A 22,812-nucleotide genomic window follows, 5' to 3' on the forward strand; every position below is an offset into this window, starting at 1 on the left:
GAGATTTACTACAAAAATGGCTCAAACAAATCTTCTAAAGCAAAATGCAGGAAACCACAGGTTTCCATTTACTTATTTCAGGTGCATGTGAAATAAGTATCAGCAGTAATACTTCAAACCAATTTATTTAAACAATTTACTTTTGTTAAAACATTCTTATGTGTAACATACTAGGAAAGAATTGCACAGTATTTTCTACAACACCTATGGGAACCCAGGGCTATGAGCAGGGTGAAAAAGGTTTCATAAACCTTTCAAAGAGATGAGATTGACATCTGTAATTTACAGACAACAGCATCTTTAAAATCGGGACATTCTACCTTTTCCATAAAGCTTGACCCAGCAGTGTTAAAGACCAAGGAGTTCAGAGATACATCTCCAAGTTCTCCACTATTTGAAGAAGTGCTTATGCATATTGTCAGTTAATATGCTAACAATATTAGGGGCAGGGAAAGTAAAATGCCAGGATTTCTGTGACCATGCCTACACATGAAGAATAGACAAATTTCAGTCAAGACTGCCCAATCACAAAGAAGACAACTCAATTTCCCCATAAAACATACAGTGTTCTGTTTTTAACACAGCATAAGGTTCAGACAGTCCACATTTGATGGCTCAGAAACTTTCTAGAAAAAGCTGAGTGAGTTAGGAGAACATTTCCACAAAGCTGACAGAAACAAACTCTCTGTCTGCAAATATCAGCCCATGTTCAAACGTTTTCCCCTGGACTGACTTAAAGGAAAATGAACTAATACACATACACTAAACCTTCCACAAAGATTGATTCCCAAAACACTCTGTGACAGCATTTAATCATTAGGGAAGGGGAAGGGAAGGAAGGGGTGGACATGATGTAACCAAATCAAACAACCAGAGCAACACTATTAAAAAAACATGACTTTTTTTTTGATACCTTAAAATAAACAAACAGGAAAATATGGGTTTCAATCTGTTGTCCTTAAAAACAATCCTCCTTCTCAACAAATTCTGACCAATTTATTCTCTTTCTTCATTGACGAGTTAAAACTCATCTTTCCATTTTCTTATCTAAAGCACTTACATCTTAATGGTTGTACCACAAATCCAAAAGTCTACATCACTTTCCAAGTTTCAGAAGTTACTCAGAGAAGGCAATTCCTGAGCTTCAGGGCTACAACTAGTGTTGTATTGTTATGCAATCTTTAATTATTATGCAATCTTTATTAAAGCAGAGAACAAACAATACTTTCCTGAAAGACCTTTAAAGAAAGAAAACACAGTTCTGATCATGTATTCCAGTATAATATCAAGATTCCAACACAACACTTAAATAAATACCAGAAGTCTCCAGAAAGTCCCACCCTAAAGATAAGTGAATTTAAAGCCACAGTGTTAATTAATTTGTAACGAAAGAACAGCCACAGAACAGCAAGGAAATATTTATGCTCAATTAAGACAGATTACTTTTGGTGAACACGGGATAACAGAAAAACATGCTGTGGTATCTTTTTTGTGCACCAGCCTTTCAGCAAAGGCTTGCAAAAAGAATAACAGAGGGTGGAAAATATGCAGAGTTTTCGGCACTTCTTGTACAATGTCTCTGAAATGGTTTGTTTGACTCTGGGGTTTTGTCTACCTCCCCTCCTCACTTTCTAAAGAGCTACGAACACAAGTGGAAATGCACATTTCAAAGTGAACAGAAGGTACCAATATAAACAATAGCACAATGTGGCCTGAAGTCTTCTACTGAAATACAAGCATACTGAAAAAAAGAAATCTTACAGCACAGGCAAAAGGTGTAGTGGGAATAAACAGGTGTTTACACATGAAAATGTGTAACCACAAAAATGTGTAACCAATGGAAACTTCTCCATATTTAAAAATGTATAATCTTAGAACTGTTTCGAGTCTGGAAAAATTAGAGAGATAAGGCTGCTGTACCATTACTGCTCTTTCAGATCTTGAAACTCACAATACAGAGTAGCTAGTGTGTCATACTTTTATATTTATGCAGCCATGAAAATATTATCTTCTAGACACAAAAACTGCCTTTACTGGAACTTTTTTCCACTAACCTTGAGGGACAAACATAAGAAAATAAAATTTTGATCATTTAAATTGTCACAGCTATTTGTCACCACCTCAAGACAATGCAAAAATGTGATGTTGAAGTTATGAAGACAGGAAGTGTTCCTAAAAGTTACTGGCTCCCTGAATTAAAATTTTAATTTAGAGGCATTTCCTTAACTGTTCAATTTCATTCACTGACAAAACACTCACATGTGCAGGTGTAAACTGAAATCTTAACTACACATCTAAGATTACAAGGATAACCTGCTCTAACTTCCTTAAACACTTCTGGCCCTTAATCTATCACCCCAGTAATACCACACAGAGCTGCTTTGGCAGGATCAAGGATTAACAGTAAACAGCTTCGGGTAGCCAAAGAAAATGCAAAAGAGAATCGATGAAGCATGTTTCTTTTTGCTGAAATTGATAAAGACAAAAAACCCCAGGAGTTCCATTCTTGATCAAAAATCATCTGTCTGCTTTGCTTACGAATGCAAGCTCCCACATTTCCAATACTTAATGTTTTAAACATGTTTAAATGAGATCTCTCTATCTTTCCACTGATGACATAACACAGGGTCTGGTGTCTGAAATTCTATAAAAATAGCACAACATGAAGACTTCCTCTGCACGTGAGCTGCTTGCAGCAGTCAGGCAGACTATTGTGTTTCTTCTCAAAGACAACTACAGAGCATCTTCATACCCACACAGCTATCATAATACATATCATAATCATTGCTCTAAATGCTGCTATTCATTTACATAAGCCTCTGATATTGGGTTAGTAAATAATGGCACTATATTTGCCTTTCTCTTTGAGATAAAGACTGCATGGCAATCTAAGGAAGATTGCATGGACGAACAAAACAACTTGATGGCTACTTATTCCTTTCACATAGAGATGACATTTTAAGGAAGTAAAATAGGATGGATAGAGTATTTCATACATGTTCTAAACAAATTGACAACTTCAGAGGATAAAATACATACAGAAATCAAAATAGCAATGGGAAGGTCAGTACATGCTAAGCATAATACAGTGATGGTTAAAAACTGTTGACAACTCAAACCACTTTCAATCTAGTTGTAAAGCTGAAAACAATATAATTTAGAAAATTACACTCTGAAAACATGAATATCAGCATTCTACAAAGAGATTTTCAGAATTATTTGAGTAAAAATTAAGGCAGCAGAAATATTTTGAAAAAAATCAAAGGAAGTAGAGAATTATCTTGTTCGGTCAGACTGAAATTAAAGTTGTAGTTTTTCCACAGTAAGATTTAGGTATTGATGAGACATTTTTAGTAAGCATTAAATAAAAGAATAAACTACACAAAAATCTGTTCCATCTACATACATTTGTACCTGTAGATGCTTGGCAGGAATTAGGTTACTTAGTCAAACACATCCACCCAGCCCAAAACTTGGAAGCAGACACTCCAGTGCAAAAATGGTAAAAAGCAGGCTACCAACATAAAACTTCTTGTCAGAGGCTTCAGTTTCCACAACAGAAATCACAGTTTGTCTCTAGTTAGTCAGTTCCCTTTACAACAGAATATGCCAATCAAGCTATCTCTGAGTTAACACAAACAGGTAATGGTGAATTTACTTTGACATATACTCCACCTACTATCTTTGGAAGGTTGAAAATGGTCTATCAAGTGTTACTATCAAACCAGTGCTTTGAAAACTCAGTTACTTTTGTTGGCAGAGAAGATATTAAATGCTAGTGCTTGCCCTAAGTAAAACAGGAGAGTGACCTACTGTAATAGTCAGCTTTAGTACCAATGAACAAAATTTACAGTAAATAACTCTATTTAAAGGTTTCTTCATGTTTCTACAAAGCAAGTATTTTGTGATCATTACATGTTTTGGAGTGACTGTTTACATCTACATATAACTACATGTAACTACCATGAGTAGGAGATGACAAAAGTAAGTCTAGACAGAGAATCTAATACATTTAAACCACTGGAGCAACGACTGATTTCCTCCTGGGCCTGCCCTCGGACATGACAGCCAGCACACGAGATTTAAGGAAGGATTTTACCATGCTAAAGTAACTTACTGCCCTTTCAACATCTAACCTACATAATCTGATATCTATCAATAAGCAGTAATATTTAAAAAATAAAGCTAGTTTAAGTCAAGTTGGATTAGCAAAACCATTCACTAGCATCTATTTGTGCAAAATACAGAGCCATGTTATTCTATATATATTTTACACTAAGAATTGCAGAGTGGTGTGTGAAATACTATGAAGATCTGGTTATTATACATGCTTTTCCAGTCCTCTAAAGCAACATGATGATCTGACAGAATCTGAACCCAAACTGATCTCAAAAGTAAACGTGAGTCTTTGTTGACCAAACTCCCTATAAAAAAAGGTTCCTTTTAGTTAAATTAAGTAGGATATAACTAACTGCAACAAAGCACTCAAACCAATGCCAGGCATATCACCACAGAGCTCTAACAATGCCACCTTCCTATCCAAAATAAGGGAGAATGAAACACTGACACAGAAAAATTATGAAAGTGAACATTAACAAGAGCAAAATAAAAAAAAAATAGAGACAACTTCCCAGACGCTTAAACCTCTGGCCATTCATTATTTAAATATAGTAATGAAAAAACTACAATTCTTGGTTCACAGATAGGGAAAGGTCAGGAACAACCAGTATGGCATTAGATTTACAAAAGGCTTTCCCTCAGGCAAACTACTAACATAATTTGAAAACTACAATCAAAGCATTTCAAGAAAGATTCCAAGAATTTGTTCAGTTCCTTAGGAACATTTTTTTAAATAGCCATATCTTTGAAAGAATTTGAGAACGGGGAGTCTAATCCAGCGAAGAATCCTGCCCAGATAGAACATACACATTCTCTATGTTCAATGTCATGTTAAGTAACAACACAATTTTTTGTCCCATTAATATTTTCTCTATCATCTTTCATTGACACTTCTATACAATGCTTATTGCAGATGGAAGCAATATCAGCCAGAATAAACTGACATCCTGACTTCTGTTATAAAAAGTGTATCTGTAAGACAGCTATGAACACAGAAGAGACACTCAGGAAGAACAAACCAAAACTCTGCATGCCAAAAATAAATAACCATGCCCAGCTCAGACATCAACAGAAAACAACAAAACCACTTTCTCATAGAACAAATGAACATGGGATAAATATTCATACAGTATTTCAAAGTTACTCTTTGAAGAAAGAAAAAAAAAAAAAAAAAAAAACAGCAGCCAAAGAGGTAAGTTACCCAATCACAGACAAACTGCAAGGCAGTCAAGGAAGAATAAGCAATCTTCATCATAAAGAATTCTCAACTTGAACATACCAGGTCCTTGCTTCCTTCTGAGCATCAAGAAACAAACTTCAATTTTTCTCAGTTCTACACAGATCAGACCTTACTATTCTAAGTTAGATACAAACAGAAGGTCTGGCAATGTGTAAAATACAATTTGCCAAAACCATGCATGTTTTGGCCATGAAGCTCAGTCCAAACCTGCTGCTGGGTCTAGAAGTGTTTTAGCAACCTAACAATAAAGTCCCTTCCTCATGTGTTTCATGGCATAAAAATGCTCTAAAATTCTGGAGAAAAACTAAAACCACTTACAAACAGTATAATGTGTTTTCATCACAATTTAAGAAAGGTGTTGCTTTGGCATGCGATCTTACACCAGAGAAGTGACAATCTCACTTCATTAGGGGAAAACATCTGTGCAGCAGTATATTATAAGACACAGCACCTTCCATTTGAAAATCTTGTTTAGATGGTCTTGCATAACATATGACCCAAAATTTTTCTAATAATGTTAAGTGACTATATTTTCACCACACAAAAGTGTCTAGAGTTGTCAGGAGTTGTCAGTATGCAACTCAAATACTAGATTTCCTGGTTTAACTCCTTAAAATTTTCACATTTGTTGACAAATATTTCATCACATATATCAACCTAATCATACTTCTGTTTCTCAACTCTTGAGGATTTTAACTGTTCTGAAAAATGTGAATGTAGTCAGTACATATAAAATTACGTTTCCCTGGAATGGTGTGCACACAGTATTCTATTTCTGTATAAGGAGTTTCAACAAATACACATTTAAAAAAAATTCTACTTACACAGGGATGTTTTCGTAGGCATCTTCAAAGTTTTCCTGCAGAAGGAAAAAAGAAGTTTCAATTTAATGTGAATGTGTTTTGTAACACAGCAGAAATGTACCATTACCAGATAGCACTTGCTTCTGCAACAGACAGTAATCATCAGAATAGTCACACTCCACTGACAGTTTGCTAAGCTTTCACTGCAAATCATTACACAGAGAGATTTCCTATGGGCCTACTACATCAGACTATAGCTGAATTAAACCAAAGATCTTTTCCTTTTTAGATTCTAAACTTCCACCATGTAAATCACAGAAGGCAATTCAGGCTTATGCCTCAGGAGTCTGTGCAGCACATGTGACATATTCAGTAGTGTAGTATGATCTACACATGAAACAAAAGGTGTTCTGTGCATATACCTGTTATGCAGGCTGGCCAGAGTACATACAAGAGGTCTGGAATGCACAACAGATAGCATGCACATACATCCAGCTCCCACATTAAAAGCTGTTATGTGAACAACTTAGTTCAGAAATCTAGAAGTTGTTTCTTTCCACATAGATTCAAAGCTCTTTCAACTTAGGTTCAAATTTCAAATTGAAATAAAGGAAGAAATCCACAAATGTAAAAATGAGCAGAACAGCTTAGCTCCCAAATTGGGCTCTAGAAGCATGTAGCAATGGCAAATGGGCTACAGTACTCCCTCACATATCCCTCTCCACCTCACACTTTCCAGCTTCTGGCAATTCCCGGTATTCAAGGCCTAAATACAGTCTGACCATCTTGTGAGTTTCAGTAGATCTCTGTTCCAAATACCAGTCCAATTTCCTCAATCCCAAATACAGACTTTTTTTTATTCATGAGTTATAAAATTAGTAAGGAATTCTATAAGCCTGACACCCATTTTGTGCAAAGTAAGAATTTCTGCTTGAACCTGGCTCCAGCTACCTTTGTTTAACAATTCCTAGTTTTATTTATTCAAAACCAGTAAAGAATCAATTCCTACTTACTCTTTCCTTGACACTAAAATTTTGAAAGCTTTTGTTGTATCATCCAACTCACCTCTCTTCTGAGCCAAAGACTGCTTATTATCTTACTCAGTCACTTTTCAATCAGAAACTATTTCCTACTTGTAAGTGGGCTTTCTGCTCCTTCCTTAAGAAAAACTGGAAGCATGATGGAACAGATTTTTAACATATCCCAGGAAGATAACTGGAGGAGACTAACCCCCATTTCCATACAACCCTTTTCAGTTAGCTGTAGAGAGTCATAAGAACTCTCTGGAATATCTTCTAAAACCAGGCTAAACACCTTTAGCCCCTCCCCACAGGATTTGTGCTCCAGACACTTCACCATTTCAGTGTTCTTCTTTATACATGCCACAGCATCTCACTGCCTGTCTTGGAATGAGGGGACTAAACCAGAACACAGAATTTCAAGAGTGGCCTCATCAGCACCAAGTACAGGGGAAGCTTAAAGGAACTCAGAAAAAGTCAATTTTAAAAACTCAGAAAAAGCCAGTTAAATGATCCTCCTGATCTGTGGAGAACTGGAGTTTCAAAAAGCTGAATAGAAACCAACAGGAACATCCTGAACAGAAATTCTGTTACCCTTGTCTCACCCCAGCCACTGATAGAAGTCACCAGTCTTGTAATAAACTCCTTCACTAAAGATTAGTTACCTCCTTTAGACACTTCTGGAAACAAGAGAAGAAATTCAGCAGAATAAACAAGCAAAACACACATGGCTTTCTGAGCATAAATCCATTTCTCCTAAGAGAACAAACCTGAAAAGCAAAAGTTAATGTGCTTTAAACTGTCAAGTACTTAATAAAGAATAGTAATGGCTGGAAATTCACATAAAAAATCTGTGATGAGAACCTTTTGCAGGCTCTTTCAAGCCTTCATTCAAGGGCAGCACCTACATACAGAAAGAAACAGAGCGAGAATTTGCATTCTGTCTACCTAAACTCCACCTTTGCCTGGTGGCTTCCGAGTTTCCTGTCATTGACACTATTCAAATGGCTGTCCAAACATTTAAAAGGATGAAGTACAACCTTAGTGTTTTTCCCCAAACACCAAGGCATAGTCACAGCCTTTCAAGGGACTTCTCAAGGGTGTCAAAAACAACACAAATGAAGGCAGCTTCTATGTTAAAAAAAACCCCAACAAAAAAAAAAAAACAAAAAACCAAAAACCCAATCTATAGTTTTTTTCTGAAGTTTTCCATGTCTTCCTATTCCCACTGCAAGCAAAATGGGTATTAGAAAGTATTCAAATTGTATCTTGGTCCCATTTCCACAGACTTACACAAGTTTGCAGTTGACTCTACAGACTCTCAGAAAAAAGCTGGGGACAGTAGAAGAGAAGCCCAGCCATTTTCTACTCCATTCCATGTCCATTACAACAAAAAAGTGACATCATCCGAAGGTGTAAAGAAAAGGACTGAAACAGAGGTAACCAGAAGAGCTTCTCCCTGATCCCTGAGTTCTAGGAGCGATCACATTCCTACCAAGAAACAAATTATTTAAAATGTACTCAGAACATATTCACTTTTTTCCAGTACTCTGTTAAAATCTACTTGTAAATTAAGCCCATTCATCAAAAAAAAAAATTGACTGAAGTGTTACATAAAATACACTGCATCTTAAAGGCCTAAGGCTGTATTTAATATATAAATGTGTACATGTATGTATATGTCAATACAAAAAATAAAATCAAGTAATTGATAAAGTCTATCTACTCCTCAACATATGGAAGGAGACCAAAAACACGGACAGACACATTCTTGTGCATTCAATTAAAGCCTAGTAAAGTTTCTATTTTTGAGAGCTCATTCCAGGACTGCAAGTTGCAGCTGACACAGCTGAGAAGCCACAACAGTTTCCAGAGGTGCTTGTTTATTTCAGTCTACAGCAAAGCAGGCTATTTAATGCAAGGGAAGTGTTTTTACTTAGCACAAAGGGCATTTTCAGGCATTGGCCAGAGCAAGTTCCTTCAAGACTGAATGTGACCTCCACACTTTAGCACAGAACATCATTTCCATTATTTACATGGCTGAGGTGGATACATTCCTTCATTCATTTCCTTCACCTGATCCAGGTTTGTCCTGCAGCAGGTCCCAAAGTTCCTGCTCCAACATGTCCTTATTATAATGGTATCCTGTCCATAGGACATATACAGAGCAGAAATCTTCAGGAAATATGAAATGTAGTTAAATACACAAAAAGGACAACAAAGCCTTTTTTCAGACATTCTACTCAGAAAAAGAAATACATGAGCATGTAAACTAGCACCAAGAGAAACAGTCTGACAACTGTCTTGCTCAATACAATGCTGGTTAATGTGGCAGTCCACAGCTTTTTAGTGCACTTTTTCCAGAGTACATGTCCATCCAAGAATTTTAAACATATAAATATATGTAAAACTGCCACTAGATGGCATGACTCAGACTTTTCCACAGATCTCCAAAAATGATTAGCACAAGATTTAGCAAAATAAAGCTGTCGCAAAATTACGTTCCTTGAATCGCGCAGTTTTTGTTTTGTTTGATAATTGCATTATTTTTTTAAATCTTTATGATGTATCCTTTTCAAGATGCCAGCAGGCTTAAAAACAATTAAGTTTACATAACTTAGAGATAGTAATATGTTTTGTGAAGCAAAGAAAATGAAAATCAGAGACATAAATAAACACAGTGTACTAATGCAGAAAAACAGAAGAGTTCCTGCACTGTAGCAATCAGAGCAGAAACTCACAGCAGACACTCAACTCTCAAGCTTCTGAAAAGCAGCAAATAAGGGAGATTCTTCAACAAATATAACAACATCTATCAGTACCTACACTTTTGTTCTAATGCACTGGAAGAAAGAAGAAGCAATTTCTTGCCTTGCTTATTAGAAATCCTTGCATCAAATGTGAACTCTACTTTTTTCCACATTCATCATAAATCAACTCTAAGGAAATTTCAGACTATATCCCATGACTCCTAAACTGTTGTTTTAAGTTCACTAAATGTTTTATCAAGCTAAGTGTTTAAACACTGCTCTTCTCCAAGTGAAGCAAGCCAGTTTAATCAATCTAAACTATTCTTTTAAAATTCAGATTTATGATATGACTACCAAGTAGTAGGGTATGAAGCATCTAGGTTCTCCCCACTGAAATCATTATTTAAATAAACTAAATCCAATAGTATATAGATAACACCAGCCACAACTTGGGAGTCCATACTGATTGGACAAAGGAAACAAAGCCCCACCAAAAGCGTTATCTCAAAAATACAAACATAACATGAGTAAGGGTCCTTACTAATTTAACAGATAAATGAGACCACATAAAATAATAATTAATTCCTACCCAGCATTTAATACTATTGCTCTATCACATTACTTGTCCTTGTCACAACTCTATTTTGTCAGTATTAAATAAACAATAGTTTTAAAGTGATTTGAAAAACCATAAATTTATCTGTAAAGCCCTCCTTGGGAAAGCCACATATTAAGATATTGCAAAACAAGGGAATCTATGAAGATAGTTGCATATTTAGCAAGCACATGAACTTCAAGATGTTTTTGTCAAAACTTCTGTTCAAGTATGGGTACATCTAACTACTTTTTTACTCTTTTGTCTTTCGTAATTCAGTCTCACACCATCCTTCTTCTCAAAAAAGCAGTCAATGCTAAGTGAAAGTGATGCACAGGAAACCCAGTCTCTGGCCTCAGGCATACTGCCCTACATATTCACTGCCTGCAGCTGCCCATGGAAAGCTCAGTTACCAGTCTGGAACTCCGTGACTGAATTCTACATGAAGAGAAAAAGGCTTCTCTGAGAGGTCTAAATTTTCTCAACCAAAAAGAAAGGGTAACACGCCTTTCACTGTGTTCATGTTAAAGTTACCATGATGTACGTGGATTCATCCCACAGGATTTAAGGGATTTTAAATAAAACTTAGCTGACAAGCTCAGAAGCAGCTTTCTAAAATTACAGGAAAGGCTTCCTATTGACCCTGGCTATAAGTTGGCAGACTCAGCCGAAATAGCACTAACATATACATTGCATGTGGGAGTATGCATTAAACCTCTTTTCCCTAGGTAATACTGAACACAGGAAGAACATGCAACCATGGGAAGAGACAATGGGTGAGTAGAAGAAACTGACCTACAATGCTTATAATATGAACGGAGACTACAGAAGACCTTCCATATGGTCTTCATTGCGTTATAGATGAGTAATGTAATAGCTGGCTGTCACAATTAAGAGGTAGATATTATTATGTGGATGTTAAAATGTACAGTGATGTTATTGTAATATGTCCTCCCACAGCCCTCTTTTCCCTCCCCCTTGTAATAGCCTTAGTAGTCAGGACATTTGGAGAAGGCCCGCTTGTTACCAGGAGGCGCAGCGTAACAACACCTGACCTCCAACCAAGATGTAAGAAAGTGATCTCCACCAATGGATGGCAGAGAAGGAGTTGACTGACAAAACTTTGGGAGGCAGCTAAGGATATAAAAGGCAGAGCATCCATTTTGTAGAGGAGCGTGTGGCTGACAGGGACTCCCAGTGTTGCAATTTTTTCTTACTCAGTCCTTTGTTGTAATTTTTAAGGTTTAGTAAACCTTTTAAAGTATTAAAAGTGAGGGTCATTTCTCACAATTTCAACAAGGAAACCAGTTTCCAAACAGCTTCTCTAAGCCAGCAGTCACCACACACTCTTATTATCTAATGGAACAGAATTTTAAGTATATACACTTTCCCCCCACCCCTCTCTGTTATGAAATTTTGTGACTATTTTTTTCTCCTTAGCCTTAGCCAGGACTACGTTAAAAATAAATCAAAGAAACTGGTGGCTAAGAATTTTACATTTCAGGTCCACAGAAGTGATAACTTAAAATCACTGCACATTTAAAAGTTACCAAACATTACTGCAATATGAAAGCTCTTACAGTATTACTCCAGAATTATAACCAAACAACAGCATGCTATCTCTCCACTTAGCCAACTTGACTGAACTCAGAACTACTAAGAGAAGCTAGAAAATAACATAGAACAGCAACAGAATTGGCGAAACTCCCAGATGTACGAATCACTTGCTCAGGTGAAGACCCATCCCTAATGATTATGTAACTTGTATGAAAATCACTAACTAAATAGAGGGGTTGTACTTGGGAGGTTGCTAACACTGAACACTATCTAAATAACAGCTTGGAAAGCCTGGAAGGACACGCTTGACTTGCAGAATGCCACCGAGCACCCAGGCTTGTGCAACTCTGAAATAAATAACTAATCAATGTGTCTCTTGTGCAATTTTTAGCCTGTTGCACATCAGTTAACAAATTGGATTTTTGTGGACAACACTCTGAAGCATCAAATATCAGAAATTACTACTTCACAAAAAAGAATGATAAAGGTAAACAACAGAGCAACTCATCAGTCTTAAATAACGAAAATTTAGCTTGTAAGACTGCTCAGTCCAAAATAAATACATTCAGCCATGAAAATTTGGTTTGATCCATCTGCAGTTAAGAGAAGTACAGTAACACAGCTACATGAACTAAAAAAAAGTAGTTCTGAGAACTTGACTTATGAAACATAATCTATTAATATGCAGGAAAGGTGTCCGTAACAATCGGAGGGCAGTGGACAGAACAATTGTTGCTTAAATGGGCAGTTGTGTGAGAAAACCCAACTCAGGACTGCATATGTTAGGAAACAAAATACCCAGCATTACAGCAGGACCCAAAAGCTAATTTGTCACATATCTTCAGCTAATTAATAAAGTATTGATGTAAAGAATAAGTATTTTGATAAGTCAAATAAAATTTAGGTTTCATTTCAAAAATTTAAGATGCTTTTCCTTTCCTAATTTTTCTGTAGAACTGACAATACTCTGCATTGTAAAGTGCTTAAAAATCCTAACTTTTTAGCTACTGCTTCATTAGACTTCGTAGCAATTTCTTACAGAAAAGAGCAGTCTACTCTACAAACCAGCAGAAAATCTTTATGTTTACAGGGAAAAAAAAACCCCAAACATAGGAGAGAAACATTATTTCAATGCTGTCTTGACAGAGAAACAACTTGGGGGAGCAGAGGAAGGAAAAGATATCTCCAGCTTTTCATCTCTGTCACCTACACATGCTATGTTTGACACTTCAACACCAGATCCTGGTATTAACAATTAATAGCCTAGGAACAGAAACAAATGATTAACGCCCAGCTCAAAGGGGAAGGAGATGATGAAGCTGTTACAAAACAGGAAAATTGTTTCCCCTTTCCAGAGACAGAAATAGCCTTGAAGCAGCAAGAATGGAATGAAAATGCACAAGTTCTGCTCTACACAGTACAACCAATTTTCACATGAAAAGTAAAAAGTGAAATTAATTTCTCTGAAAGAAAAAATGCACATATTTTTGTGCATACGTGGTTACATATTATTTCAGATTTAATTGGTTTGAACTATAAACATAACTCATCTGCTTTTTTAAAACTCTCAAGATTATTTGCATAAAATAAGAGTATTTTTCCAGAGAGCTGAGTGGACAGACAATGGTGGCTGTTTTGGAAAAGCTGTGTTTTCCACTGTAGATAAAAAACTTCAGTAGTCAGAAGCCAAAGATCACACTTGGTAATTCAGACTTACTTATTCATTCTCATCTAAATAGAACATGCCATATTCAAGACCTGGTTGGGAGTCATGCTTCAACACAAAAATAAAATAAAAACAACAACAACAAACAAACAAAAAAAAACCCAAACAAGCAAAACAAACAAAAAAAAACCTCACCAAACTAAAAACAAAACAAGACACCAAATATCACAACGCCAGAAACACACATCCAGACACCAAGAAGAAATGAGGAACTGGTAAGGTAAAACTCACTTTTGCTACAAGTTAGGTTAACTAAAGAGCTGATGAACAATTAGAAATTAAAACAAATTTCAGTGTCATTTATCTCAAAAACTAGATGTCAGTAACCACAAGAACAAATGTTTCTCCATTACAGTCTGGAAAGCAGAGTCTTAAAAAAAATCTACCCTCCATTTTTTACACAAAACATTTACAATGGAAACAACTGTTATAATTAAGACCAGCTAATCAACATGTTACAGAAAGTGGACAGTTCCTACTCTGCCTTCAGCTGCATGCATCCAGATGATTTTTAGACGGCCATACTGTATAAACCAGGGCAGGACCAAGAACAAACCTCAGCCAAAGGAACTGCAGTCATTTGTGTCAGTCAGGCCAGCTGCATATCAGAGGCAGCCTAAAGATGAAGATTTTTCTAAACCTACTTGTAAAGATGGGTTACCAGGCAGTCACATTTTAATAAGCTGATACCACTCTCACCTGCTGTGAACAATTGAATGAGTTTGTACTGTTTTAAACAGCACCCTTCCCTCATGACTGAAATGTGGAAATCAGCGGGTTCAGTTACACACTCACCAAGTAAAGCATTATGACTACTTTAGATTAATTGACATACAAATGGCTGCTATCAACAGTTGTCCATGATCAGATTCATATCCAACATGCTGCACAAGAAAGCAGGATAGAGTTTCAGTTAAAAGTTGGCTAAACACCAAGACAACTTTACTTACTGTTTGCAGTGCCACCTTCTTGCTAGTCAACCTTCTGTTGTTTCTACACAGGAAGCATTGCTAAGAGGCAGAAGAATAGGGTAGTAGCATAGAAATTCACTGTTGCAATAAAGCTTTGATCTTCCTAGCTGATCACCTTTTCTGCCTGTCTCACACAAACCTCCTTGGGCACCTCCAAGACCAAGGGAGTGTCATGTAGCTTCTATCCGTTTGGAAGTGGTAACAGAAAAAAAACCAAGCAAAAAAACCAACCAACCAACAAAAAAAAAAGAAAGAAAGAAAAAAAAACACAACCAAAAAAACAGAACAAACAAGCCACATACTCAATCAGGAGTTCAACATTCAGTACATTTTCACCAAAGTGCACTACTCGTAGAAAATCTCTACAAATATTGCACATGATTCTATTCTTTAGTTTAATTTCATTACATAAAACTGATGCCCAAGTAATCCTAAACTGAAAGGCAAATAGAAACAACCACCTTGTCTGGATACATCTTCTTCCTTTTGTAGGAAGAGAGATTTTAGAAGAATGCAAAGGCAACTAAGAAGCCTGAGAAGACAGAAAGAATATACAAGCATTCTTCTCAAAACAGATACTACAAAGGGAAAACATTAAGCTTGTCTATTCTAGCCACAGGAAAGATTATTCAATCAAATTAATTACTCTGGCAGGAGACAAGCCTCTAAGTATTGAAAGAACTTTGCGTCAAGCTCATTAGTTTTTGTAAAATTTTGTACCATCATTCAGTCATTCCACAGAAATTGCATAAAACACTACTAAAATCAAAAACAATTTTAGGATGCTATTTATTATGGTTATAAAGTTAGCAAGAGTTCTACTACATCTTTCTAGTCCTATTAATTCTAACACAGTAAGTTAGTAAGTAACCAGTAAGTACTAGTTACAGCTGTACTTTCCAGGACACTGGACACAAACATGGATGAGATACCACTGCTGAAAGACCAATCTCAAAGCTTTTCCTACTTTCAGCCACAGGCTTAACAATAAACATTCAGTAAACTTCTGTTGGCTTCCAAATAAGAGTATTCAGTTATTATTTTTCATTCAATAAGAGGCAGACACAATGTAATTTCAGAGGCACAAACAGAGAGTACTTTCAGACGCTAATTGAAGGTAGAGCAGCAGAAACAGAGGAAGTGTTAACTCTCTTAACATAGGCAGTCAAGGCATAAGCAACTTGAAAGTCACTAGCCACACTGCAACTCAAACCAAAAAGCTTGGTCCTTCCCAATCTGGCAAGTTTAGTATTTCCCAGCCAGTGACTTATCTATTCTGGTTCAGAACTGGCTCTCTGTCATCAAGTTTAACTTTCCATGACTCAGTAACATTCACAGAAACTTCAGCTCAGTTTAGTCAAAGGATCACTAGACAGTTTGCTGATAAAAAACGTTATCACTTCAACATATAGGGTATCAGTAGATAAGAAACCAAGATACTTTTTGCCCTCACTTGAGTCAGCACAACCTACCAAATAAAATAAAAATTATGTGAAGAGGAAAGAAAAATATGATTGGAAGATCCATTTAACAAACAACAGAAAACAGAGCTCTTCTTGGAGATGGAGTATCATGCTTCCTGTCTCACAAGGGTAGGTCAATTTAGCGGTCTCATCTAACCTTTCGACCTTCATTCCCATACTTCAGTGTTTGTGTTGTGACTGATGAGGCAGCTGTAAAAAACTGACAGTTTTTACTTACACATAACTCACACATATCAGGATGGATTAAACACAAAGACATAGTGAAAGTAAAGCTGCAATTACTATTAAGAGACAGTCTTGACTCAACATAAAAAACCAGACACAGTGGAGTCTACTTCTCACCAAAGTGAAATAAAGATAGCTAGAGGAGGAACATTGTGTTGTCCTGGACTTTACTAAGCAATTTCATAAAGATGTTTGAACTTACCACTTCCAACAGATGTCTAAAGCTACCTGGAAAAACCCTAATTATGGTTCACCATGCACTTAATATAGACTATGCAAGACAAAAATCAAATTACTGCTTCCTAAGAGGGCAATTTTGACACTGTTCCGGAATGCTTATAAACTACAATGTAATCAACAATCCTATATTAAATCTCATTAAAGACACATTACCTTGCCACTGGTGATTTTAATACATTCCAGAGATGACCCCAAGCTGGGGAACAGAACAGGTTTACCTCATATTAAAAACAGTCTCCCTATAACTAATAAAGGCTAGCTTTGCCAATAACTAATAAAAAATATGAAACAAGCATTAAAATTAGTGTCTTAGGTTTTAACCTTCTCCTGTCTTCCTCAGGTTAAGTATCAGCTTCACTATACAGCTGACCATTCATTTGTAAAGAATATGAATTGTAACAGCAGTTGCTGCATATTTAGCACTGCAAGGTTCTGTTTTATAGTGAAAAGCAATTTAAGTTATTTTTCTTAACTGATTAATTTCCTTTAAAAGAAGATCTTGGTGTAGTAACAGTAATTCCAACGACCCTATTTTTTATTAAGTTGTTCTTACTTCAGAACTTCAAAGTCTCTATATTTTCTGATCCAATATCTTCTGCAATAACAGAAGAGACCTTTAGAAATCAACATTATCTAGAGTTAAAAGTGGCTGTAATACAAGATGAAAGCAGCGACTTTTGTCCAGAGCACAGCTTGTTCTCTTTGTGCAAGATCAGCTTCCATCTCTTCTGAAAACTACTTTATATATTTTCATTAACAGAAAAGCATTGTGTAAAGGTTGTGGCAATTTAACTTCATTACTAGTATAAAATTAACTAATTATTAACTGCTTTTTATGCATTCTAGGGAGTTCATTCTTTCCACCAGAAAAAAAACCAGACACCTAACAAAGAAACACAGTGTCACATTCAGACCAAATGTCACATTAAATTACACTAAGCAGAATCAGATCTTGACTTAACCAGCCAGTAAGCTAAAGAGTTAGTTCTTCCTGGGCTACTTACAGGCAAACACAAGAAGAATGCATTCTCATTTGAAGTAACAGTAATTCTTACAAGAAAATAAAACAGAAAAACCCTACAAGTAACACAATCTCATTAACGTAAGTAATAGCCCATTAATGCCCCCCTAAATTTTGGTAATGTGCCACGTGTCCATGTAAATTTACAGCTTTACTTCTTCTGCCATAACTCCCCCAATGTCAATTCTTCATCCAGTCCATCCCCAAGCAGAGCATGGCATTTCTTCAGGTATTGCAGGACAGCTGCATGATCCAGAATAGACACCAAGGGGACTACAGAGGTGCACTGAAAGCAGCATGTGTTTCCCAGCTGGAAATTTTAACATTTGACTGACAGTTGTAGTTCCAGCCTCCAGCATGCACACCCCCCATTACAGCTTACTGACGTCATGGGGAATTTATAGCCTTTGAAAATTCTAGCTGGCATGTAATAACAAGGACAGGATTAATGCACAGTTGTTACCAGATTTGTCACTCCTTCTACCCAAAGGGTCACTTTGGCACAAATATAAGTTTATGTCAGGGTATGTCAGTGCCTCTAGGCAGCTGTTCATGCACACACACTCCCTCCTCCTCCCACTCCGGGTACTCATGGGCAATCAGAGCACCGGCTCCTCTGCAGCAAGCCCACACTGCAGCAAGAGTCTCTGGCTCCTGTGACTCATACACTGCCAAAGGAAATCCTGCACACCACACGATGGTTCAATCCAAAGCACTCAACCTCCCATTGCACCCTTCTTCCTTCCACCAGCACTCAGAGACACAGAACAGACAAAAGCCAGAATTGTTGCATGAGGTGTAGAGAACTTAAATTACGGAAAGGGAAGTAGCAGACAATTTTTCCAGGCTGCTAGGAAACTACTTGTGTCATAGCTGATTTCTATCTATTGGTTGTATCCTTATCCATTTTCACTTCAGCCCACAGTCATTATATACTAGAAAGTTTTTATCAATTTGTGGATGCTGTTACAGAAGTTTTTGAAATTTCACATGGATTGTTTAATTACTTATTCACACCACACAAACACTTAAGTGTCAGTATTTTTTAATGTTAGAAAGATACCATTTAGGCCAAATTCTGCAACTATTAAAATCTAAGGTCAGTAGCTACCAGACCTCACATACATAAACTAAAGAGACCAAGTGCTATGGTATGATCTACAAAAATACAAACCACAAAACTGATATAGAGTTACGTTCCCAGCATAAAACTGCTTTATCTCACCGATAGCAAAGACCAGACCTAAAACAAAGAAAAACAGACACAAAACTTTCAGACAAGGACAAGAGGAGCATGTTTCAGAGACAACTGCGAAGGCAAGCCCGATATCCTTGGCTGCCATCACAAGATGTAACCTCAGCTTCCTCATCTTGCACTCCACATGTCCTTCTAACACCAGAGGACTTCCACAAACGTCAAACACAAAGCAACATGTTATGTGGGTTTAAAAAATAAAAAGAAACTAAGCCAAAATATTAACCACACTGGATGTCAGCTCTTTCAGGAATGTCTGGTGACTTCCTTTCTCTACTCTACCAGAAGAACACACTCACACAGAAACACAGGAATTCAAGGCAGCTGTACAAATCCCATCGGCCAACACAAGCTGCTTTTTGTAGAGAAACTACGTAACACAGGACCACAAACTATGTTCCATGTTGCAACTCAAACTATTCAGAGAAAGCACATAAGCCACTTCTACCATGTAATCTCTAGTTTTAGTCCCCATGATGTTTTCTTTACAATTCCTTCAGTTGTGCCCATGCCACAGCTACCTGTGATGACGCACCCCTAAGATGAACATCCTGGCTGATTCAGCATGAACCAGTGACTTCAACATGTATCCAGTAACTTCTTGTCTACTTCCCCTTACAGACCTGAACATCCTCCTCTCTTCACTCACACACATTACTATTTAAAATTACAAGCACTTTTTCAGTACTCCAGTCTATAAATTCACAACAAGCACTAACTGAGAAAGCAGTTAGGAGGAGTCTTTCACAGTGGAACTCTGAACTGCAGAAGAGAATAAATACAGAGCATGATTTCCAGAAACAGTCTCCTATGTGGGACCTGATTTGTGACACTGACATGACCCTATATTCCTGTTTCCAGTTCACAAAAAAGCACAAAGCTGGGAAAACCTGCATTTAGTTTGCACTTCAGGTTTTGCCACAGTCCCAACATAACTTAATGAACTCAGTAGCTAAAAATCCTACCATTCAAATAAGTAAAATGGACTTTTAAACAACTTACCTTTTTTTTTTAACTTGGATTTTAAGACTCCTTTGGTGTCACTTGCTGAGAAATATGTTCAGTGTGAAACTTAACTATACAACTTCAGCCATCCCTTCATCTCAGCATGACTTGAAATTACATAGTTCACATTTTGCAGAAGAAACAGCACTTTGGCAAAGCATCAAACCAAGTATGCCATCTTCTAGAAGTGAATGGCCATGAGCTACCCTCTATTTTCCAGAGCTGTAACCATGTGTGGCACTTTAATCCAAATGACATTAAAAAACAGACACTGAGCTGCTATTGAAAGTCTCTTTCTCAAGGTTTTAAGAAAACTTTGCTCAAGCTCAGTAGACCACCCCTTAACAAAGCCAGCTACTTCAGTGGTGTCACATGAGACTATATAGGCAGATATGTGTAACTGGATTTCTCAGAGCTGCACACATTTTTTCTGCTAACATTCTCCATCTTGGACATGGCATAGATTTAAATATTCTTCAGCAATATGCTTACACCACCAGGTCTTACCTTAAAATTCTTTCTCTGGTCCAAACCACACACTTAAATTTAGGCAGACTGCTTTGTCTCCAAAGTTTAGTTCCTAAACTTTTCACACTTCTCTTGAAAAAGAACATAATAATTAATATCTTCATCACCTATTAAAAATAATATAATGTTTAGATGAAAATGGCTCAAACACTGTCATTCTCCCTCAATGCAGTTAACAGAATTACTTTTCAAAATACTTTTCTTACTGGGAAGAGCCAAAAAAGCTGTACTTCATGAAGTACATTCAAGTGATGCTACAGTTTATCAAAAAAGTCAAAAAGTACCTAAGTTTCACATCCTATATTATATATTACTTTTCTCAAAGTCATTCTTTTAAATTGTTTTTGTAACAAATTACTGATTCCCCATATTAAGGTGGGAGGGTTTTGTCAAAAACAAGGATTACTTCAGTTTTTGCATGTTTCTTCAGCTCCTTCTAGCCAGCTGAGCTAGAAGAACCTTGAACATCTGTATAAGATGCCTCACACTGTTTTTTTTGTCTGGGGTAGAGTTAATTTTTTTCACAGTAGCTAGTATAGGGATGTGTTTTGGATTTGTGCTGAACACAAGAGGTGATACGATAGAGATATTTCTGTTATTGCTGAGAGGAACTTACCCACAGGCTTTTTGTTTTCTGCTTTGTTTTCTGCTTTTTGTACTCCAGTTTGGGGAGGAAGCTGGGGGTGCATGGAAGGCTGGGACAGGTGACCCAAACTGACTACTCTCCTGTCGATGGCTGAACACCTGCCTGCCCACGGGACGCCGTGAATTAACTCCTTGTTTCGCTCTGCTTTTGTGCACTGCTTTTGCTTTCCCTGTTAAACTGCCTTTATCTCAACCCATGAGTTCTCTACCTTCTACCCTTCTGATTCTTTCCCCAGTCCCACTGTCTGGGTAGTGAGCAAATGGCTGCGTGAGCCATCAGCTGGGCTTAAACCATAATACACACCTAAAAAGAGATGGATTTACCAAATCCACAACTGGTAGTCCTTCCTCTCCACCATATTTCCAATGGTAAGCTCAGGTTTTGCCACAGGACCTTAGAGTAGCTGTTTAACCATAACCAAATTACTATACATGCTAAAGAGGGGGGAAAAAAAAAAGAAAAATATTAAATATTCTCCAGCTCTGGAAACAGTAAGTTTGCAGAAAAGGGGGGAAAAAAAACCAAAAAAAAAAACCAAAACAAAAAATAACAATAAATCCCCAAAATCAACAACAAAACCACCATCAAACCAAAAACACAAACAACCAACCACCAAACCTGAAAACCAACAACCAAAATGACACAGCCACAAAGCCATTAAGTTTAACCAACTGCCTCACTGGACTTGGTAACAACAGTCCTATGGGAGATGATCCAGATAAAACATCTTGATCTTAATCCATTATTTCTTAGTGAAAATAAAAGCCAGTGTGATATACTCCACCATCACTATAATCCCACTTTGCTCAACTTAAACTAATAGAAATATTTTTTCTTTCCTATGGCCTACTACTAGTTACAGACAAGTATTCTTACTCACCTACCCAAAACCACGCTTTTTAGAAGAATCAGTGCTGCTAAGAGTTGACAGACACACCATTATTTTCAGAAACAGGTTTTCCACTAACCTCTCTCTGTTTGGATGACAGACTGTCCTCGTACACCCTCCAATAAGAGGATTTCTGGAGAGCAAGAGTGCATGTGAGGTTGACTTCTGGGGATGACAAGAAATCAAAGGAGTGCTGCACACCCCAAACTGGCTTGTAGAAATTTATATATCACCCTATTGCAAAGTGAATGCGTAAGAGAGCTGGAATAAAAGCATGATACATTCACTGCATCACAACAAAAAATACCATTGCTACTAATATAATAGATTATCTTGCCTTAGTATGGATAACAGCATTACCTCCTTACTCCCAAATAAGATGACAAGCAAGTCTTTACTCACTTAATAAGAAAACTTTACCATTAGCACTTGGTGTTTGGGCACAAATCCACATGTCTGTGATATTTACGTACTGTTGACTGAGCAGAAACCTTTATTTTGAACCCGAGAGGCTTAGAAAAGCAGGAGAAATTTTCAGCTCTCACAAATTCTCACATTTCTGACTATTTAAGCAGACACTTCACTAACTGTGGCACACAGGTCTTGGACATGTCCGGGCTCTAATCAGAACACATACTAACAGCAATGTTAGTCCAACTCTCAGACTACTTCTCAAATCTCTAGCTGCACAGTTTTGGTCTCTTTTCAAAATGAGATCCACCATTTTTCAAAACAGTGA

The 22,812-nt window shown here is 37.0% G+C and overlaps 1 protein-coding gene across 2 annotated transcripts in view; it reads right to left on the bottom strand.

Moving 5' to 3' along the window:
• The window catches only part of TTC39B (tetratricopeptide repeat domain 39B), a 77,885-nt gene that overhangs the window by 45,613 nt on the left and 9,460 nt on the right, over nt 1-22,812 (bottom strand). For both annotated transcript variants that reach the window (XM_064404791.1, XM_064404792.1), the window contains exon 2: nt 6,184-6,218. Coding sequence is in view for 1 of the 2 variants with exons in the window: in XM_064404792.1 (XP_064260862.1) it covers nt 6,184-6,218 (35 nt within the window). In the remaining variant the exon portion in view is untranslated. The remainder of the gene's footprint in view (nt 1-6,183; nt 6,219-22,812) is intronic.

Source organism: Passer domesticus, chromosome Z (genome assembly GCF_036417665.1).
Source record: "Passer domesticus isolate bPasDom1 chromosome Z, bPasDom1.hap1, whole genome shotgun sequence".
NCBI lineage: Eukaryota > Metazoa > Chordata > Aves > Passeriformes > Passeridae > Passer > Passer domesticus.